The sequence below is a fragment of the Eupeodes corollae genome, chromosome 3 (genome assembly GCF_945859685.1).
Source record: "Eupeodes corollae chromosome 3, idEupCoro1.1, whole genome shotgun sequence".
Taxonomy (NCBI): Eukaryota; Metazoa; Arthropoda; class Insecta; order Diptera; family Syrphidae; genus Eupeodes; species Eupeodes corollae.
This window is the reverse complement of record NC_079149.1, coordinates 107,099,271-107,120,962: the sequence shown is the minus strand read 5'-3', so window position 1 is coordinate 107,120,962 and position 21,692 is coordinate 107,099,271. Positions and strand designations below refer to the sequence as shown.

Here is a 21,692-nt window from a genome sequence, read left to right as displayed (position 1 = left end):
TTCTTTGTTCAATCGAATTCTTTATTATAAAATAGAATGACAAGCAATTTTATGATTTTGCCTTGTGGATCGTGTGGAACGCATTTGTAACTCCAAGGTTTGTTCGTATCTAGTTTAGGTTCGCACCGCCGTCGCCTCTCCGTTTGGCATCCCTGTATGTTCGAACATTCTGCCGCCTCTCAAATTAAAATCACCATCCCTGACCATTCGAATCAACTGCAATACCGACGTCATCGGCTAATGGCTCATTTGAAAAGAGATAACAAATTCATTAATGTATAAGATAATGCAATCAAATAGAGCGCAACACTATGTGACGTGACAATACATACAAAAATCCCTACTTTTGTCTCTCAATGAACTGTAGCGACACAAAATACACCTATACTAAGGTCGCAGTTAGGTATTGTTAATTGTTATAATATAATAGTATCATTTTCGTTGACGGGTGAAAATAGATTCGTTTGGTGTTTTGTTTTTATTTTATTAATTATTTATTATAATATTTTAATTTTAATTGATTTAAAGTAAATTATGGTGCGTTTAATTAAAGAATTTGAATCGGTTGTGTTATGATTTAGACGGGTAAGTCCAAGTGTGAATGAAATTGATGAAAGGTATGTCGGTGAGTTGCGCGCGTACGTTCGGGTAAATTATATTTCGCGGCCGCGGTGTATGTTTGTTTGAAGTGAGTGTCTTTTACATTTTGTTCTGTTGAAATAGTTTTAATTTTAAATTAATTATTTATTTTCGAATTCAATTATTTACATAGGACATGGCGTGATATTGGCGTGGTGTCGGCTTATTGGTGTATATATATATATACATACATGGAATATATGGAATATATATATTAAATACATAGTGTCATAGAATGTTGGAATAATTCGATTTCCAATTGAAGTGCGGGAATTTGTTTACCTTTTGCTTGAGTGAGTACTTTCACTCAAGCAAATGTGATATTTATTGATATAAGAAGTGTGTAAATTTCCTTATTATTATCTTCTTTTTTTTTCCTTTTTTGAGTGATTCGTGAATTGTCTTTGGCGAATTAAATCGATTAAATTAAATTTGTTTTGATTGCTAATTGCATATGATCGAATTATAATTAATAATTAATAACCGGCGCGGTGTGATTTAAATGTTTTTTTTTGTGTGAATATATATTCTTAATATAAATGCGATTTGATATTAAAGTTAATTCAATTTTGTTGTTCGGAAATTTTGTTTTGCCGATGGAGTTTGACGTTTGATTTGTGGATTGTATTTATTTAAAATGAAGTTAACGTGATTTGTAAACAATTATTGAATAAAGATTATTTTGTTACAAATTAAAATTGTTTTTCGTTATTTTATTTATGAATTATTTACATGTCTTGTCACAGTGCAAATTTGTTCAATTTAGTATATGGTAATAAATATTTTAAATAAATTATTATTGCTTGTTTTGCTTAATATGAAGATGAATAATCTGGTTAATAATTCATTAAATTTTGTGTTTTATTGACTATTGTTTATGATAATAAATGAAAGTAATATAAAAAAAAACTAATTTGTTTTATTTTGTGTTCATGGTGTTTTATGCAAAATTATTGAATTATTGGTTTTGTTTTGTAGATGTGTTTCCTTTGATATTTATACATTGTATCATGTTTTCGATTTTAAATGATGGCGTTTTGTTCAGGGCATTCGGTTGATGGTAAAAGACAAATCTTCGCAATAGGTCGCTTCATTTGTCCATTTTGAGTTTTTACTATGACAACACGTACTAATCCGTCAGCTCCTGCATGTGTTCCTTCTATTCTCGCGAGATTCCATTGCGTTGGTGGAAGTCGTTCATCCTTGAGAAGAACTAAGTCTCCTATTTTAGGCAAAGCCTGGATTTTTGTCCACTTTGGTCTTTGTTGAAGCCGTGCTAGGTACTCAGAGTTCCACTTTTTCCAGAATCCTTCTGCTAATGACTGAACTCGCTTCCATCGTTCCATATGGCTGATATTGGTATTTAGTTCGCCTTGAGGAACAGCATGTAGTGATTCTCCGACTAGAAAGTGTGCAGGGGTGAGCGCGTTCAAATCGTCGAGGCTGTCGGAGAGAGGGCAAAGGGGCCTCGAATTCAGACAAGCTTCTATCTGAGCTAGAAGCGTCGCGAGCTCCTCGAATGTAAGCCTTTCGGTCCCAACAACTCGTTTTAAATGGTACTTGACCGATTTCACACCCGCTTCCCATAATCCACCAAAGTGTGGAGAAGCCGGGGGAATAAAATGCCAATCGGTACCGTGATTTGATAAGGTTTCTGCAACTTCTTTCCAATCGTGTTGTGCTTCCTTCAACATCTTCGCTAATTCATTATTAGCACCGACGAAGTTTGTTCCGCAGTCGCTGTAGATTTGCTTGCAACTTCCTCTTCTAGCCGTGAAACGCCGAAATGCTGCCAAAAATGCCTGTGTTGTCAGGTCTGATACTACCTCCAAATGTATGGCCTTTGTTGCCAAGCAAATAAATACGGCAAAATAGCCCTTTAAAATTTTTGCACCGCGAGCCTTCCAGGACTTCACTTCAATTGGACCAGCGTAGTCGACACCGGTGTGACTGAAGGGCCGAGACATCCGCACTCGAGCGGCAGGTAAGTTTCCCATCAGCTGTTGCATCTCCGAAGCCTTTTGCCGATAACAGGAAGGACATCTGTAAAGCTGATACTTAACGCTGCGCCTTATCTGCCCAATCCAATATTTTTGTCGGATGTAGCTTATCATCTGCTGGATGCCACCATGGAGGGTGTTTTTATGCGCCTCTCTGATTACCAGACTTGTGAAGTGGTGTTTGTTTTTTAACAAAATTGGATGTTGCGCATCATAGGATAGGAGGGAGTTCTCTAAACGTCCGCCCACTCGTAAGATCCCATCAGCATCAATGAAGGCATTCAATGCGCGGAGGTTCTTGGGAGTCTTGGAGTTCTCTACAATTTGTTGGATCTCTGTTTGGAACATCTCATGTTGTGCTGCCTTGACGACGATGATATGTGCTGCCTCGAGTTCCTTGGAGCTAAACGGACCTTCTATAAGCCCCAATTTCGGTCGACACCTTTTTGTAAATCGAGAACAGTGTGCAATGACCCGTACAACCTTGAGGAGGCTCGAACAGTTGTATATAGTTTGCAGGATACTGTTGCTATTTGACACATGAATGTTGAGTATCTTCACCGTCCGCTTTTCTTCAGTTGTATCACTTTCGATGGGTTGATGCGGAGCATCGAACTCCCATTGGTTCCTAAGAAATTCTGGTCCAAACCACCAAGTTTCCAGTGATTTCAATTCTGACGGAAATACACCCCTGGACGCTAGATCGGCTGGGTTATGAAGCGTTGCGACATGTCCCCAGCAATCGATCCCCACTAACCGCTGGATTTCCGAAACGCGGTTAGAGACGAATGTGGTCCATTTGGCGGGAGTGGCGCGTATCCAGGCTAATGCGATCGCAGAATCTGTCCACGCATACATCTTGACATCTTGAATTTCTAAGACTTGCTTTGTGTACTGTAACAGCTGAGCCAAAACTACAGCACCACACAGTTCTAGACGAGGCAGTGTTACCGTTCGTTGGCTTGGTGCCACCTTTGTCTTGGATAACAAAAGATTGACATGGATATTGCCATCAACATCAAGAACGCGGAGATAGATTGCTGCACCGTAAGCTTTCGTTGAAGCGTCACAAAATCCGTGAAGCTCGATTGCCTTGTTGGTCTTGCTCAACTTGGTCCACCGTGGGATGCGAAGCCGTTCGATCAAAGGAAGTTCTCTAAGAAAAGTGTCCCAATCCTTCATCAAAGTTGTTGAAATCTGTTCATCCCAATCATATCCAAGATCCCATAGTCGCTGCATCATTAGCTTGGCCGTGATGATGCATGGGGAAATCCATCCCATTGGGTCGAAGAGTTTGGCTATCGTCGATAACATTGACCTTTTTGTTGTTGCTTCTGTTGGCGGCTGTAAGTTCTGGTACGAAAAGCAATCATCTTTGGGATACCACTTAATCCCGAGCGTCTTAACGTGGTCGGCCGAATTGAACGGAAGTTCAAAATCAAGCTCACGATCTTGAACTGGGATATCCTCGATGAGTTCCTTTACGTTGCTTGTCCATTTTCGTAAATTGAAGCCCGCAGACGCCAACAGTTGCCTCGCTTCATCACGCTTCTTCCGTGCTTCTTCGAGTGAATCAGCACCGCTGATTAAGTCATCGACATACATGTCCTTACGGACAACATTCGCCCCCACCGGAAAATTTTCTTCTTCGTCTTCAGCTACTTTGGTTAGGACCTTGATAGCAAGGTATGGTGCACTTGCTGTGCCAAAAGTAACAGTGTTCATTTTGTAAAATTGTATAGGAGCAGTCTTTTGCTCTCTCCACATGATAAGCTGATAGTATCGGTCCGGGAAACTAACCAAAATTTGCCGATACATCTTCTCGATGTCGGCCGTAAAGGTGACTCGGTGAGTCCTCCATTTTAGCACGAGATCTATGATACTCGACTGCAATTTTGGACCCACAAGTAAACGGTCGTTGAGGGATTTCCCGTCCGAAGCCTTCGCAGCTGCGTCAAATACTACTCTCAGCTTCGTTGTGGAGCTTGCTTCCTTAAAAACGGCATGATGTGGCAAGAAATAATGAAATGGAGTTTGTAAAACTGCATCATTTGCATCTATTTCCTCCATGTGTTGGAGTTCTTTATATTCTCGGATACATTTATTGTAGTCCGTACGAAGCTTCGGATCCGCATCAAGCCTCCTTTCCAGATGAAGAAATCTACGGAAAGCGACTTGTCTACTCGTTCCCATTGCTGGGAGACCTTCATTTTTAAATGGCAATTTTACCTCATAACGTCCGTCTGGTAAACGTCTTGTGTTTTTCTTGAAGATTTCATCACAAACGATGTTCTCCTCGGTTTCAAGTGTCTGGAACGGCATTTCTTCCATTTCCCAAAACTTCTCCAGTTGTGAGCTCAAATCCGTAATTTGGACGAAGCTTCGAATTTGCCGGGGAATTTCCGCTGGAACTTTCCCTAACACTATCCACCCAAGCTCCGTCTTTTGCGCGATTGGTCCCAATCCATCTTCTGGTCTTCTTATCTCAGGAAGAAGTATCTGAGCACAAACGTCACTCCCTAATAGAAGATCAATGGGTGCAGGTTCGTAGAGATGGGGATCTGCTAACGAAAGACCCTTTAGATGGTTCCATTTGCCGGGTATCACTCGTTGGGTCGGGAGATGCCCAGTCAGCGACTTGAAGACCAAAGCCTGAACGGCAGTCTCAAACGTCGAGTGGCGGGACGCAAAACGTACTTCGACGGAGTGTTGCGTAGTGCCGCTGCTGACCAATCCTAACCCAGATACTTCGGCAATGTTCCGTTGCCTTTTCAATTTCAGCAGTTGTGCGGCAGCTTCGGTGATAAACGACGTTTCTGAGCCGGTATCGATCAGAGCACGTAAAAGGCGTAGCCTGCCGTCCGCTGCTCGTGCCTTAACAACCGCTGTTGCCAGAAGCACCTGATGTGCGTGTTTGCGATCACCATCTATCGCGTGGTAATTAAACGTTTGTCCGTTTGACTGGAGCTGTTGTTCCCCCATCGGCTGAAACTCAGGCGCATTTGGGTTCACTGTCACTTGTAATACCTTTGTATTGTTTTGTAATCCCTGAGCAGATGTACTGGCTACAGGCTGTTGTTGTTGTTTGTTAATCTGTTGTGCGTTGCAGTGCAGCAAAGAATGATGCCTTTGTTGGCAAAAATAGCATGAACTAATTGACAGACAAGCTTGAACTAGATGGCCGTAGGATAGGCAATTTTCGCAGACCTGGAGCCTACGAACTGTATCTTTTCGTCCCAAGATGTCCATATTCAAAAAACGTTGGCATTTTCTGAGCGTGTGCTTACCTTCGTTGCACAACTTGCATGACAGCTGCTCTGCAGGGTTCGATTTGGCTGCTTGTCGATACGGCTGCTTAACAGCTTGCTTAGCGTGTAAGACCTTCGGTTTTGCTGCTGGTACACGATGCCTTATGTTGACGGATGGCTCATCTTTAGTCCGATACCCTACTCCAAGTTCCTGCTGGTCCGCAACCTCGAGAGTCCGGAATCTTGTCTCCAAAAAGTCCGTAAATTCTTTAAAATTCGGTAAATCTTTCCTATTTCCTAGTTTCTCTTCCCACAGTTTTTGGCTCATATTCGGCAACTTCTGGAAAAGAAACCAAATCAACACCGTATCCCATTCAGAGACTGGTACGTCCATGTTTTCCAGTGCAAGGAGACATTCTCTTGTTGTGTATAATAGATCTCGAAGTCCAGAAGCAGTTTCACGAGACAAGGAAGGTTGTCCAAAAAGAATCTGCATTTGGATATGAACAAGTATCCTTTTGTGATCGTATCGTTCCTTCAAAAGATCCCACGCTTTCTCGTAACTGGCAGCCTCAATTGCAAAATTTTGCAAAAATCGACTAGCATCACCAACTATGCATGATTGCAAAAAATGCAATTTGTCGATGTCTTCGAGGGCCTTGTTATGGTGAACGAGAGCTTGAAACCTGTCGTGAAAAGCTCGCCAGGTGGTGTATGAACCATCAAACTTCGGTAGATCGATTCGTGGAAGTCGGATTCCCGATGATGCTGCGACGACAGAATGGGGTGGAACACCCGCGGTTGTTGGAGCCGCAATAATTGGCGCGGATTTCTCTATAGCATCAACCAACTCTGCCCGATATTCCAGGTAAAGTTCGTTAATTTGATCATACACCACCACTAATTCCTCTTGTTTCAGATTCTCTTCAAACAAACCTGCTCCAATAATGGCTTCGTGATAAGATTTGGAAGTCAAAATGTCATCTTCCAACTTGCTCAGACGTCCCGAAGCATATGATTTTCCCTTACGCTCTTTTGGAGCTTTCTTAAAGTTGGTAAGGTCTCTTATTAGTTTGCTTAAAATACCCTTTTGGAGTTCTCCGTATTTGTAGCCTTTTGCTTCAGCCATAATACTTATTATATAAAATACTAATTATTTTACGTATTAAAATAGGAATCACGACAAAAGAAGACAAGTTTACAACACGTAAATGAAGACTTACTGATTGTCTGTTGCTGCTGCCGTCTTATTTGATGAAAAGCTGATGTCAGGAGCCTCCGCTGATGATTTAATTTTTTTTTTTTGAGTTATTTATGTTTAATTTATTAATTTATTTAGGTTGAATTTATTAATTTTAAGTTTATTTTTTAAGTAATTGTTCAAATTAAAAAGAAACCACTTATTAAATGATAGAATTTTATGGAAATTCAAGTCTCGAGGCTATATGTATATATATATATATAAGATGAATTGTAAATTCGATCTTTCTTTTTTAAATGTTTAAAGTTCAGGCACTCACTGCACACACTTATTGTTTAAATTGTTTTTTAAAGCCGATTCGTAGAAAAGGGCTCGAAGGACCAATGTTTCCGTGTATAATTATTAAAATTAATTAGGAATTGTGTAAATTAAATACTTTAATATCGATCTATATGTAAAGTAAAAATTATTAAGACAAAGGAAAAAACACCACTTCTTTGTTCAATCGAATTCTTTATTATAAAATAGAATGACAAGCAATTTTATGATTTTGCCTTGTGGATCGTGTGGAACGCATTTGTAACTCCAAGGTTTGTTCGTATCTAGTTTAGGTTCGCACCGCCGTCGCCTCTCCGTTTGGCATCCCTGTATGTTCGAACAAATGGCAAGTACCTCCTGGCCCGTTATCCTATCACTGGATGTACGGTTGGGCCAGAAAATCCCTAAGTTGTTTCGTAGACAATTATTAATAGAGGTCTGCTGTTTCCAAAACTTTTGGAAGCAATTTTTAAATTTTGGCTGAGTAAACTCAATTCTGTTTAAGATTTCGGAACTTTCTTTGTTTAACTTAATATTTTATTTAGCAGACATCACTTATCTTCACAGTTAGGGAAACATTTTAAAACTACTAACATTCTTCACTTTTCCTTTATAGATTTCCGGCGGTAAGATTTGGCCTTTAATATACAGCCTTCTCATTACTACATGCTGCATATCGGCTGTCCTAGATAACATGACAACTGTTCTACTAATGACTCCTGTTGCAATAAGGTGCGTAACAAAGACTCATTTTGTGTTCTTAATTCTGTAAAAAAAAAAATAATTTAATTTTTAGACTAAGTGAAGTTATGGAAATCGATCCTGTGCCAGTACTAATGGGTATCATAGTTCACGCCAACATAGGCGGAGCAATAACTCCCATTGGTGATCCCATTAGCATAATAGTTTGCTCAAATCATTTTATATCAAGAAATGGAGTAACATTTTCTAAGTTTGTAGCACACTGTCTACCGGGAGTAGTTCTAACTGTTCTCTTTAGTTGTCTTTATATGAGACTTAAATTTTGTGATATTAATTCTTTGCGAGTTAGAGAACCAAAAGCCTTGAAAGAACTTCGTCGTGAAATCATTATTTGGCAGAGAGCAGCAAATTCATTGGCAAACTATTCGAAAGATGTAGATTTGGTTCGTGAGACATTGATGAAGAAAGTTGACATTTTGAAGCACAAATTGAAGAAGAAGCAAGCTGGTGTTGGATCAGAGGATGCATACATTCATACATTGGAAGAACTTAAGGCAGCCGTAAGCATGATAAATGTAAAATCAAGATGAATAGTCTTATTTCTTCTATATTCTTTCAGTACCCAATTCGAAACAAGACGCTGCTGATTCAATCGGGCTTCACTTTGGTCTTTGTGATTTCTATGTTCTTTGTTCAATCCGTGCCAAGTTTGCAAACTCTTCCACTGGGCTGGGTGGCGCTACTTGGTGTTGTCTTCCTGATGATAATTTCCAGTCGCAATGACATGGATGCTATGGTCCATAGAATTGAGTGGACAACGTTGCTCTTCTTTGCAGCCATGTTTGTTATCATGGAGTGTGTAGAGAGGCTTGGACTTTTTGTATGGATCGGTAATCAAACAGAGGATGTGATCCTGCTTGTGAGCAAGGAGAATCGATTAGCAGCGGCAGTTTTCATTATTCTATGGATCTCAGCGATGACTTCTGCTGTTCTTGATAGTATTCCAGTAACAGCTATGATGGTTAAGGTTGTAGTATCGCTGGTGGCAAAGGACACTTTAGGGCTTCCACTTCAACCACTTGTCTGGGCATTAGTTTTTGGATGCTGTTTAGGAGGTAAATTAATATTGAAGAATTTTGTAAATGAAAAAATGACTTATGGACATTTTTGATTTCAGGAAATGGGACACTTTATGGAGCTTCTGCAAATGTCTTATCAGCTGGAACAGCTGAACAACATGGATACAAAATTACTTTTACAAGATATTTGAAGTATGAATGCTTATATAATAATGTGCATCAAGGTTTTTAAACTGTTCTTTTTTTATTCTTTTGAAAATAGGTTTGCTTTCCCCATGATGATTGGACAAGTTGCAGTTATTACATCGTACTTAATGGTGGCACATATTTTTTATGAGTGGCATTAAAAATAATGGTTTTTAATCTCTGTTATATACTATTTGTTATTATTATGATGGTAGTTTAGGGATTTGATGCAATAAAATGTTTAGACTAGTTTAAAAAATGTTTACCTATTTAAAAGACCTGGATAAATTACACAATTATGGAATATTATGAATATTTTTATGGAACTCATGGAACTTCGGCTCTATACAACAATTTATAAATCCTCGAAGTGGTACAAAAGTATATGACATAGACTTTTCAGATGTCAGAAAAAAGGGAATGTTATTAAAATTCTTTTTTTGACAGTAATAAATAAGTTCACTTTTATTTTCGAAAGAAGACCTAAGCGATACTCAAATTAAATTAATATTTGAGGTCAAAAGAGCAAAAGTAGACTCAGAGATTGTTTTAATTTCTGAAAAGTGATAGCAGCAACTTTTATTTCAATTACAAATAATTAGTAAATTCATTTTTTTTTCAAGTAATTGTAATTAATAAATTGAATAAATATTCCTACTTAATGAATGTAATTAAAAATTAGTATTAAATTGTTATTTATTGATAATTAAACAAGAATAAACAATACACATTGTGTACAATGTACAATGCTGACCAAAATAATATGTATTTACATGTAAATTATAACTACAAACAGGAAACTAATTACTTTTGTTTTCAATTACATTTATGCAATTACAAGTAATCGTAACTTCAAGTAATTGTAATTGAATTGTTTTGTAAACATTCTTTCCCAACTATGAATGAAAGCCATTAATGTGTTCCAGGTTTATATTTCATATTTGATAAATGAAATTTGCGTTTTTTTTAGTAAAAAGCTTAACGGATAATGACTGCCCTTAAAATTTTTAAAAACTGTTTTAGCCTTGGAAAAATGGGAAGTGATATCAATAAATATGGTCTCAAAATTCTGAATATCAAAAGTGGTGAACAAACATAAAACTGAGTAAGGTATTCCACTACAGCTCATTGTGCTCCTGGGCCTCAAATAAGAACTTTCGCCAGCTTACTCGATCTCTAGCTTGATCCAGTTTTGAATACCAAGTTGACGTGCGTCGGCCTCAACTTTATCACTACAGCAGAGATGAGGCCTGCATCTGCTTATTGTTCCCTCATGCTCGACATGCCCTAGCCATCTTAAGCGTTGAACACGCAGTGTTTTGACCAGTTTCAAGTCTCTCTACAGCTCGTATAACTCATGATTATATCTTTTTCCGCCAGATGTCACTTTGCCTGTCAGCACAAACCGGACCATAGATCGTACGCAGAACATTCCTCTCAAAGATACCAATAGATCCTTCATTCTTCATGCACCATACAGCAAGACTGGGATGATTAAGGTTTTGTACAGTGTCTCTTTGGTATTTCGCGATAGGGCTTTATTACTCAACTTCTTGCTTAGGCCAAAGAAACAGCGATTAGCAAGGGTAATTCTACGTTTGATCTCCGTGCTGATGTCATTTGCAGAATTAACAGCAGTGTCCAGGTAAAAAAAATTGTTTACCACCTCGAAGTTATACATGTCAAATGTCATGTTTGTTCACGGTGTGACTCCACTCTAAATACTTCGTTTTATCCTCGTTAATGTCAAGACCCGTTTTCTTCGCTCAGGCTCGATTTTAGAGAAGGAACCCGTCACTGCTCGTTTGGTTCTTCCCATAATGTCGATGCCATCTGCAAAATGGTAATGCAAAATCGTATCGTCACCTCCTAGTGGTGCCCGTTGAATGTTGAATCCATCGGATCCAGAGCTCTGACACCTAAGTTACCTTCTCAGGAAGTAGGAGCAAAAGACCAGATATCGCTCTGAGGAACCAGCTTCAACGATTCCAGTCATGCGTAGGAAATTTTAAAGTATGATGAAAACACAAGGTCTACACAATATCTTGGATATGCGGATATGACCAGAGTTATCTCTGGTCTCAAACTCTCAATTAAGACGTTGACATTTGTTAAATTATTGCCCAGTGCTGTCAGAAAAATGAGGAAAACATCTAGTTTCCTGTTTTGACATGTAGGAAATTTTTCAAGAATTTTTAGCGATTTTTGAAAAAAAAAACTATTTATTATTTGTCAATGTTTCAAGCAATGTAATCTCAATTGACAAATCTTTTTTTGGTGAATGGAACACGATAATAAATTGATTAGTTTTTACTGGCGATGGTGTTGTTTCTTGCCAGTGAAGCTGTCAAATTTTCTTTTACATAGATTTATTTTAACTGAAGGAAAATAAGAAGAAGCTTGACGTATTTATGAATAATTTTTAAGGTATTTAATATTTCAATCGGAACTACTTTTTTCTTAAACATTTTAAACGGACATTTTGCAGTTAAAATGAAAATGAAAAAATTAAAAAAAATCTGATACAGCGTTTTTCTTTTTAAGTTAAGACTGAGAAGAGCTCGAAGTGTCAAAAATATAATTGTTTTTCTTTTTGAGTTCTGATCGTTCAAAGCTTTAAATTCGTGTTTCTTCTTTAGTTATGAACATGTTCAAAGCGGGCTCTGTGAGCTCACAATAAAATAACAGAGTAAAGGGAGTAAAATGCAAACAATTTGACATTTGAAAGCCGGGAAATTAAAAAAAATCATCGCCAAAACGATAAAAATGGCGAAAGAGGCTGGTGCAGAAGGTAGGATAATTTAGAAAATAAGATAATTCATCAAAAAACTAACTAAATGCTTCCCTTAAAATAATTGCTTTATCCATTTGTGTTGAACAATAAACTGGTCTTACTTTTCTTGATTAACAAATATTAACGTTTGACAGTCTGACATTTGAGATTTCAAATCATGAAAGTTTATTGCTCATCAATCAGAACTCTACTCTACTCTGTTCGCTCAGACTTTGTTCAGAGAGACAGAGTAAGAGAGAAAGAGAACATGAGAGAGATATTTCTGTTTGTTAAATGAAACACAATATGAGAAAAAAAATCAATTTTTTGATCGATTTTAGTAAAAAAACTTGATTGATTTATTTTCCAAAATAAATTATTTGTAAAAAAAGATCTACAAACGAATAAAGTTCATTTACATAAAAGCTTAGTGATTTTCGTAGACATTTCAGATTTTGTAGCGACATTTTTTGACTGAAAGTGAATAATTTTATCAGGGTCAAATCTAAAAAAACGTACAATTTTCTTGACATTTATAAACGTCAAAGTTTCACAACAGTATGATAAAATTGATTTTTTTGTACAACACTTAAATCTATTTAATTTGTCGATGCACGGGTATAGCACCACTGAAAAAATATAAATATTGATTCAATAATGATATAAATAATGAATATTTCTGAAAATAAATATGATAACAAGATGCAAAACAAAAACCTTTCCCTTGGGTTTCTATATGTGTGCTGGAATAAAATTAATCAGCATCAGACTTTTATAGTATGCCAAACAGATTTTAATAAAACTCATCGTTTCGAAATGTCAAAATAATACCAATAGTCTGAGAAATAATGTTTCATTCAGATTATTCTTTGGTTTTTAATTAATATAAAAACTTTTCTACCAATGGACATAGATTTAGTTTTTGCTGAGCAAGTTCAATGTTATAATGTTAAGATCTATTTTAAGATCGTTGTAATGATTTTGTTGCCTAATGTTTTTTGACGTAGATTAAAATGGTTTTCTAGATTAATTTATATCAATGGTAAGCAAGGGCGTCAGTTGGAATTCAGGGCCCGGGACGAAAAAATCCATATTTACCATTTTTTTCAAAGTTTATGCCTACTGAAATGGTGCGTTCTAATTACAATTATATATTATATAGCATAAAGTTGGTTGGAATTAACGGAAATAATATTTTTTTTCTTTTTTCTTTGCAAAGAGTTTTAATCATAAAATCAATCTCACGGGTATCGTCCAGGTTAGTTAAAACGGAGAATGGCTTGAAAATAATTCAATATGCGAGGATATCGAATTCCGAACAGATTCATACATTTAATTCGATATTGCCAACGACATGTTAGTAACTGATAATACGGTCGATTAACTATTAAAAATAAGCATGAAGATCTATTACCTACTATAAAAATAAAATAGAGCGAAGTAAAAGTATTTAAAATTTGCCTTTAAAAGAAACTAGGTATTTCAAAGAGTTTACATTATACACGTTTTATTGTTTTTCTTTATGAACAGAAACACAACTTATGGTTGCATCGAAATTCAAGTTCCTTGCGGAACGATGAAAATTCTTTGTTCTGACAAGGAAGCTAAATGAACGTTCTGCACTAGCTACGGTTACAGGTATGGTAAAAACGCATGGAGAGCAACAGAAATGTTGATTAAAATCGTCTCCAAGTTCTGGGAATGGAATTGAGCAAACTCAATGGCGGAAGTTTTGCTTCGAAATTGGCTTCATAAACGTTTTCCAGATGAATTAATTTTTCTTTCAAATCTTGAGACACATGCTGGTTTTACTTTTGGATGAACCATGAACCTTGTAGAGGAGTTTTTAATATCAATTTCATAAATTGTTGAAAAGTGCCATAAAAATGAAAATGTAGCATTCAAATTTTTCATCTTATCGAACCGACGAGAAATTCCAGATATATGTTGAAATTGTTGTCTTGAAATTTGTTTTCGTCTGTTTCAATTTGCTTTCCGTGTCCCTGATTTTCTCCAAAATTTCTCTTTAACTGAATTTTTCGGTTCGATAGGAACGATTCTGGAACATCCCTCAATCCAGTAGCAATTGCTTTGCATTCAGATAAAATTTCATCCCATCCGTCGCTGATTTTCTCCAAAATTTCTCTTTAACTGCCTTTTTCGGTTCGATAGGAACGATTCTGGAACATCCCTCAATCCAGTAGCAACTGCTTTGCATTCAGATAAAATTTCATCCCATCCGTTTCGAATGATGCTCAAATGCCGAGATTTCGAATTTCAACGTCAATAGTCATGTTTCTGGCTTAAAGAATGGGGCCTCTTTCACACCAGACGGTTTCGTCCGTACGGTTAAAATCCGTACTATTTTTTTTTGTACGGGCTTTGTTTTCACACATAACGTATTTTTCCGGTGAATCGTCTACGTTTGGTTATATTTTAGATATTTTTCTTTAGTACAAGTGACCACAAAAACGGACGGCAGACAAATAAAAATCGTCTTTTGTGAATGCGTTCACGTAGTCAAGTACGCCACTGATAAGACGTCGACGGCACGGTCGCTTTTTTAAATCGTCCGTACGGAAAAAACCCGTCTCTGTCCAGTGTGAAAGCTTTAGTTAATTTTATTAGTTTACTTTTAATGGCTCATGGATAAAAACCGTACAATTGTAACCGTACGGACGAAACCGTCTTAAGTGAAAGAGGCCTTATACTTCTTTTATTTATGGCACTAAGAACCTTGCACAAAATCGAAGACATCAGGGGCCCAGATTGGCAAGCTTGTGACTAATAGATTGGTAGATAACATGCAAACAGGGGCCCGATTGCGAAAGCATGAATGATTTAAAATTTTTGGGGCCTTTAAAATAAGTGGGAATAGGTATGCTGATGATGAATATAGAGTATATTAAAAAAAAAACACTCTCCTCATTGCTTTCAATTTTACGGGGCCCTAGAAATCCCGAGCCAGGGGGTTCCTCCCCTTTTCCGCCGCTTAATGGGGCTGATAGCTAGCTAACTGTGTCTTATAAACCTAATTTTAAAATCTTCACATTTTTTAATGTATTTTTCGGTAACTCGAGCAATAAAAATTCATTATTCTATTTATTTGCAGTTTAACCACTCAGACTATAATTACAGGAGATAAAGAATCTAATTTTATATTTTGTGCTTTTCCAAAAATATTAATTGCCCTGGTTCTTTCATAAGACCACTCGGTTACAAAAACTATTCCACATCTTATAGAACTCACTATAATATAGTAAAGCCCTAGCCATTGTGTGAATCTTTCTTTTAAAAGATCGGTGTTTTTGTATATTTATCACGACATAATAAAATAAAAAGTGGAATGACCTTAGCCGCATTCTTGTCGAAACTTTAAAATTTCCGTTATCATTTTTAGTATTTAAAAATAATATTCGACACTTAATCGTTTATGTTTTGTTCTATCCACAAGAATACCTGAAATTTATATTTAAAACAATGAATAATCAAAATAGTTTAATTATTTGAAAACTGAGTGCATCTATAAGAAAGAAATTGAAAATTAAACAATAATTCAGCGATTGGTGCAGTGGCGGCAGCGGTGGCGGCGCGCGGTCGTGCTCTCAGCGTTATGACCGATCATAAACATTCTAAGACTCAAGATATTTTACATTGGCTGAATCAATCGAATATTGAAGATGAACATCATAAAATAACGTAAGTATTGTGATTTTTTAAAAATTCTTTTGTTTTGTTGTGGAATGACGTTCACGTTAATTAAATGTAAAACAACCCATCATCAATTTATTATGACGTTCTTTATAGCCTTTTGCCTAGGATAGCTTCTATAGAAGATTTGGCAAGTTTTTGTATTCTCAATATCTATAAAAGACAAATATTGATTGTGGTATTTTTAATCGACTTTGAACTTGAATAGGTATACTTATGATATAAGATGTATCTAATTTAATTTTGGAATTTTTATTTATTTACTTAAAAGCTTTAAATTGCACTCAAGCATCGTTGACGGAAACCAAAAATATTTTCTTTCACAATATAAGAGACACAATAAAGTACTAATTTGAGAAAAATAAAATTATCTCAGTTGATTGATGAAAGTTATGAATGTTTATTTTAAGGAGTGTTATTGTGATAAAAATAGTCTTTTGTTGAAGTTTATAGTTAACATCTCTTAAAGAATTCAACAATGTCTTTTTTTAACTCACAATTTATTCTAAAAAAAATCCTTTGTGTGTCGTGTTTGTAAATAGGAATTTTAAAGAAAATAGAAATTACAATGAAATAATGGACAATTTTTAGGAAATTTTTGGATTCTTAAATAAATTCCACCAAATGAACCACTCATAATTATTCTTTCTACAAATGAAAGGCGATTGTAGTTTATGATGCATTGAACTTTTTGATAAAAAGTGTAAACAGGAGTGGTTCAACTCTTTCAATTTGCAAAACAAAAAAAGTAAAAGAGCGTACGAATCGATGATTGTTAAATCAACAAAAGTAATTTTGTATTTATTTTTAGCTGGAGAGACATAATGGCCTTATTGACAATAAACTTTAAAATCGAACTAAAGGCAGTTTTGAGATTTATAAAAAGTTTAAAGGTTTATTGTTTCCTCGAAAAAAATCTTTTATCGATGACATACTTTGCACTTCGGTACTTTTCCGGTAGATCAAATTGATATTTTTCCACAGTATAATTTCTTTATTTGAACTTTAAAGTAGTTTAAACAGTTTCTAGGATAAATGTATTTGAACGATCAAAATGGTTTGCGTATATTGAATTCAATTCTGAACATTTTTTATATGGATATTTGACTGTGTTTTCCTTTGATAAGAAACGCAAAATATTTAATGATCTTTTAAGAAAAAGTTAGACAGTTTTTTCTTGCTAAGAATACATTTTTTTATTTTCCTCACAGAAATTAATTTTCCTGGACAGCTGATTCCGTTTCAATTTCACAAAATTCCAATGATAGTAAATATTTTCGGCGGCAATCAGGAATTTTTTTGCAATGGCAGACATTTTTAATGATCGCCTTAGCCGACTTATCAATTTATTGGTTGTTTCAAGTTGCACATTATTTTTTCTCTAAAAATGTGTTTTTCTTTTTTGCGGACGGAAATCAATTTTTTTGAACAGCTGATACTTTTATGTTCTAAAGTGAAACGAATTGTTCCACTGATTTGTGTTCCAATTTCACACAAATCCAATGACAGATTTCTGTCAGTAAAATTTTTCGGTGGCTTTCAATCAGAAAACATTTTTCAATGACTGAAATTTGTAGTGATAGCTATAAACTACAAATTGCAATATTTGTTTTCAATGATGAGAACCAATGATAGCTACAAATCATAATTGTTTTTTTTAATGCTGTAGAAATGTAACAACTATGAGTGGAACGATATGGAAGTAAATTACACCTTACTTTCGCTTGTTGTTAATGTTTGTTATCTGGCTCCCGATCCATGGAGGGTCAAAGCCTTACGTTCTTTCATTGTTTTCAGTATTTTGGCTTGGCAAGCTCCTTCCAGTCGTTGAGACCAAGAGCTCTTGCGTCAGAAAGCACCTGGTCACTATAGGAGAGGATTGGTCTTCCTCTTCGCATCGAACCTTAGGGCTGTGATTCAAAGATTTTCTTTACTGGAGCGTTTTTGTTTATTCGCTTGATGTGGCGTGTTTTGGATCTTTGCACTGCATCTATATCTTGAAAGAGATAGATAACGTCGAACGGCTACAATCGCAAGAGATTGCCAAATCCTTTTCCGACCGAGTTACAATTAACCTCTCTCGAAGTTCTCTGCCGCCAACACAATGTATTAAAAACCAGTGGCAACATTGCCGTGCATGCAATCAGAGAAGCCGCCTCTGATTTTCAAGCAGCCATCAACAAGGAAACCCTGGTTTGATGAGAAATGTCGGCAGGCAAATGCAGAAAAACAACAGGCACGCAAAGCGGCGCTGCATAAAAGGACGAGAGCTTCCCATGTGCTCTATGAGCAGAAGAGGCAAGAGGAACGCCGACTTCTCAGAAGGAAAAAGGGAGGGCATGAGAAGCGTGCGGTCGAAGATGTTGCGAGGTTTAAAAGCAGAAATGAAGTCCGAAAGTTTTATGAACAGGTGAAACGAAATTCACAGGTACATAAACCTAGAACCGAAGGCTGCAAAGACGAAAGTGGAAACATCATAATAGAACCGCTGAGGATACGGAAGGACCGCTCCTGCAGACTGTATAACGGCGACGACGAACTGAATTCCGCTGTCAGGCAGGATGATCTACTTAACATAGACGACGAAAGCCAACAATTCCGTCCTCCCAAATTAGACGAAGCAAAAATTAAATTATTTAAGCTGAAGTCTTAGGAGCGGAAGGCCTGAATGCCGAGCACTTTAAAGCAGCTGGAGATAAGTTGGTTAGGAGCATGCACCAACTTATCTGTAAGGTATGGTCGGAAGAAAGCATGTCCGATGAATGGAACCTCAGTATTGTTTGCCCTATCCTGAAAAAAGAAGACCCTCTAAACTGCCCAAACCAAAGAACACCAAATCGATACCCACCATCTTTTCATCTTTCAAGGCCGCATATGACAGTATCTACAGCGACGAGCTGTATAGAGCCAGGTCTAGTTTGGCATCCAAAGTACACGCTGTCGTCAAGAAAGGACATACCACACAGACGTCTTGGTCAAAACGTCACAATCGACAGACGTAACTTTGAGGTAGTCAAGGACTTCGTCTACCTAGGCTCCGCTGTAAATGCAGAAAATACCTTAGTTCGGTTCGAGAGAAAAGTTCTTCGTATGATCTAGGGTCCCGTATGTATCGAAGGGGAGTGGAGGAGAAGATGGAACGACGAGCTGTACGGGCTGTACAGCGACGTAGACTTAGCCAGAAGGGTAAAAGTCCAACAAGTAAGATGGCTGGGTCACGTAGAGCGCATGGAAATTAATACTCCGGCCCGGAAAGTCTTCGAACCCACACCCACAGGACAGCGCAGTAGAGGAAGACAGCGGATCACCTTGCGCGCACAAGTGGAAAGGGACCCTACCCAACTTGGAGCGCGAAACTATAGATATCTAGCTAGGGACCGAGCTAGATGGAGAAGTTTGTTGGGTGAGGCCCTTGTTCACACAGGACTGTAGCGCCACCTTAAGTAAGTAAGTAAGCTATGTATGTATATCTTGAAAGACTCGTACAGTTCACGATTGAATCTTCTCCTCCACTCTACGAATATAGAACCCAAATAACTCTTGAAAGTTCACTTGGCCAACTGCCCTCCTCTATTTATCGTCCAGAGTAGAACTGGTCGAGAATTTAATTTTAAATCCATTTGTTTGGCTAAACCGAGAAAGCATCAGTTTGCTAGGTTAATTCTTCATCGGATTTCCAGATCATTTGGAATGACCGATGATGTAAGGGGGCTCCACTTAACCAAACAGTAGTCAACACATATTAAAGATAGTGCCTTTTAGTTTTATACTGAACTATGGTTAAGAAATCACATGATACTATATCTTCTTGCCTTATCCCTGCACACCTCAGGAATAGCTCGGATGAGCTGTTATCCATTCGTTCATTACTCGGAGTATTTTGATACCGTCGTGTGGTGGCTTTGATGTCAATGAAAAGATGGCGGGCCTCGACTGGAAATTAGTCGGTCTTTTAAAGGATTTGGTCTGTGATTAATCTGCTTGGTCTGTAGCCACATTGGTACGTACCATCAAAGCGAGGAAGGTATTCGTTGCTAACATAGTACTTTGGATAGGATCTTGAAGGAAACATTTAGCAGGGACTTGCCTCTTTACAATTTTTGCAGAACATACATACACATTATTAATTCCGGAAACAGGAAGTAATCACTAGGAGCAAGGTCTGGACTATAGGGTGGATGTTGAATTTCTTCAAAACCACAATCTCGCACAGCAGCCTTGGAAACTCGCGCCGTGTGAACAGGAGCGTTGTCATGAAGAAGCAACACATCCGCTGCGAGTTTACCCCGTTTTTTCTTTTTAATTTCCTCCCGCAAATTATGCAAAGTGGAAGCGTAGGATTTGGCGTTAATGGTTTCACCTTTTTTTTTCTCAAAGAGTAAGATTCTTTTTGAGTCCCAAAAAACTGTGGCCATGAGCTTCCCGGCAGACGGAGTGACTTTGAACTTCTTCGGGGGGTCTGTTCTTTTTTTATGCCACTGCATGGACTCTTGTTTGCTTTCAGGGTCATAGTGGTGAACCCATGTTTCGTCCCCAGTAACAATCCGATGCATAATACCGTCCGCGTTCTCACTACACATCTCCAAAAGCTCTCTACAGCATGCGATTCTCACTTTTTTCTGAGGCGCTGTGAGCATTCGTGGCACCCACCTTGCACTGACCTTTGAAAGGTTAAGATGGTCATGAAGGATATTTTGATTAAATGTATCTGATTTAAAAAATAGTCGTTCTATATTTCTGGAAAAATTATAATATTTTGCACTTAATGATACTGTACGGTCAAAAAGCTGTATGGTTAATATTCTTTCAAAATACTGTACATTTAAAATCCTATGTCTCAAAATGCTTTATTGAGTTTTGACAGATTAAGTAGTTTGGTGTAATTGTTTATGGAATTGTTGATAATGATAGGAACAATTCATGTAGAAAGTGAGCACTTTTTACATTATCAAAACGATTTTATTTTTCAGGCTATTAACAGAATTTAGTACCCGTGGCATGATGGTTAGTGCGTTGGACTGTCATGCCAGAGGTCTTGGGTTCAATCCCTGCCTGTGCCATCTAAAGTTGTTTAACGGGTACTGCCTCTTGCGAGCAATTGACAAATACTTCAAGAGTAATTCTTGTCATGAAATGTGGTTTCTGAAATTAGCCGTTCGGATTCGGCATAAAACTGTAGGTTCCCTCCTCCCCTCCAACGGACTGTTGCACCACCTAAATAATGTTATTTTTTGTATTAATAGAATTTTAAAATACAGAATTTTGTACGTACGGTATTTTGAGACTCGGTGTTTTAAATAGAGAAGTATTATCCATAGAAAGTTTTGACACCAAACCATTAATTTTTTATTATAAAAATGGGACTTGGTTTCTTAAAACTTCAGAATAGTTTTATATAAAGTTAATATCTAATTACATACTTATCTAAAAACAATACTTCGTACAGAAAAAATAGGTTTGAAGGCGGTACTTTCATTTATTCAATTTTCCCCCAAGTTAAAGTCAAGTTTCAAAATCGTACACCACTTGCTACTTATTTTACTCTACATAATATTACCAACATTCAAACCGTATATTTACGCTATTGATGTATTATGGAAAACTTTAATCATAATGAAACAGAAGAAAATATTTCAATATGTTTATTTTATATATGAAACTGAAGCAAATGCTTAAATTATCTACCCTCAGTACGAACACAGACTGTGGATTGCTGCAGAAAAGATCTAATCACAAGACACCCCAATCTCCTTGAATTGATTTGTTCTCTTGCTTCAAAAATATAACAATAGCCTTGTTTTGTTGTAAGATCTATCCATAGTATAGTAGGATTTT

General features: G+C 37.0%; 3 protein-coding genes and 1 long non-coding RNA gene across 4 annotated transcripts in view; 2 read left to right on the top strand and 2 right to left on the bottom strand.

Annotated features, from left to right (window-relative positions):
• On the bottom strand, positions 1 to 999 carry LOC129950360 (uncharacterized). The gene is made up of 2 exons (XR_008782104.1): positions 333 to 999; positions 1 to 237 (listed from the first exon to the last, which is right to left on the bottom strand). It is a non-coding gene; the product is annotated as an uncharacterized LOC129950360 (long non-coding RNA).
• A 662-nt stretch (positions 1,000 to 1,661) lies between these two features.
• LOC129950726 (uncharacterized) lies at positions 1,662 to 7,016 on the bottom strand. Its single transcript, XM_056062648.1, has one exon. The coding sequence runs from the start codon at positions 7,014 to 7,016 to the stop codon at positions 1,662 to 1,664; it is 5,355 nt and encodes a 1,784-aa protein (XP_055918623.1).
• Positions 7,017 to 8,014: 998 nt separating this feature from the next.
• LOC129950065 (P protein-like) lies at positions 8,015 to 9,561 on the top strand. The gene is made up of 5 exons (XM_056061853.1): positions 8,015 to 8,138; positions 8,203 to 8,668; positions 8,728 to 9,223; positions 9,286 to 9,379; positions 9,450 to 9,561. Exons 1-5 carry the CDS (start codon positions 8,101 to 8,103, stop codon positions 9,532 to 9,534), a joined length of 1,179 nt encoding a protein of 392 aa, XP_055917828.1. The 5' UTR covers positions 8,015 to 8,100; the 3' UTR covers positions 9,535 to 9,561.
• Positions 9,562 to 15,744: 6,183 nt separating this feature from the next.
• The window catches only part of LOC129949504 (P protein), a 106,739-nt gene continuing 100,791 nt past the window's right edge, over positions 15,745 to 21,692 (top strand). Inside the window, exon 1 of the mRNA XM_056061009.1 lies at positions 15,745 to 15,845. Within this exon, the coding sequence (XP_055916984.1) occupies positions 15,760 to 15,845 (86 nt within the window). The 5' untranslated portion in view covers positions 15,745 to 15,759. The remainder of the gene's footprint in view (positions 15,846 to 21,692) is intronic.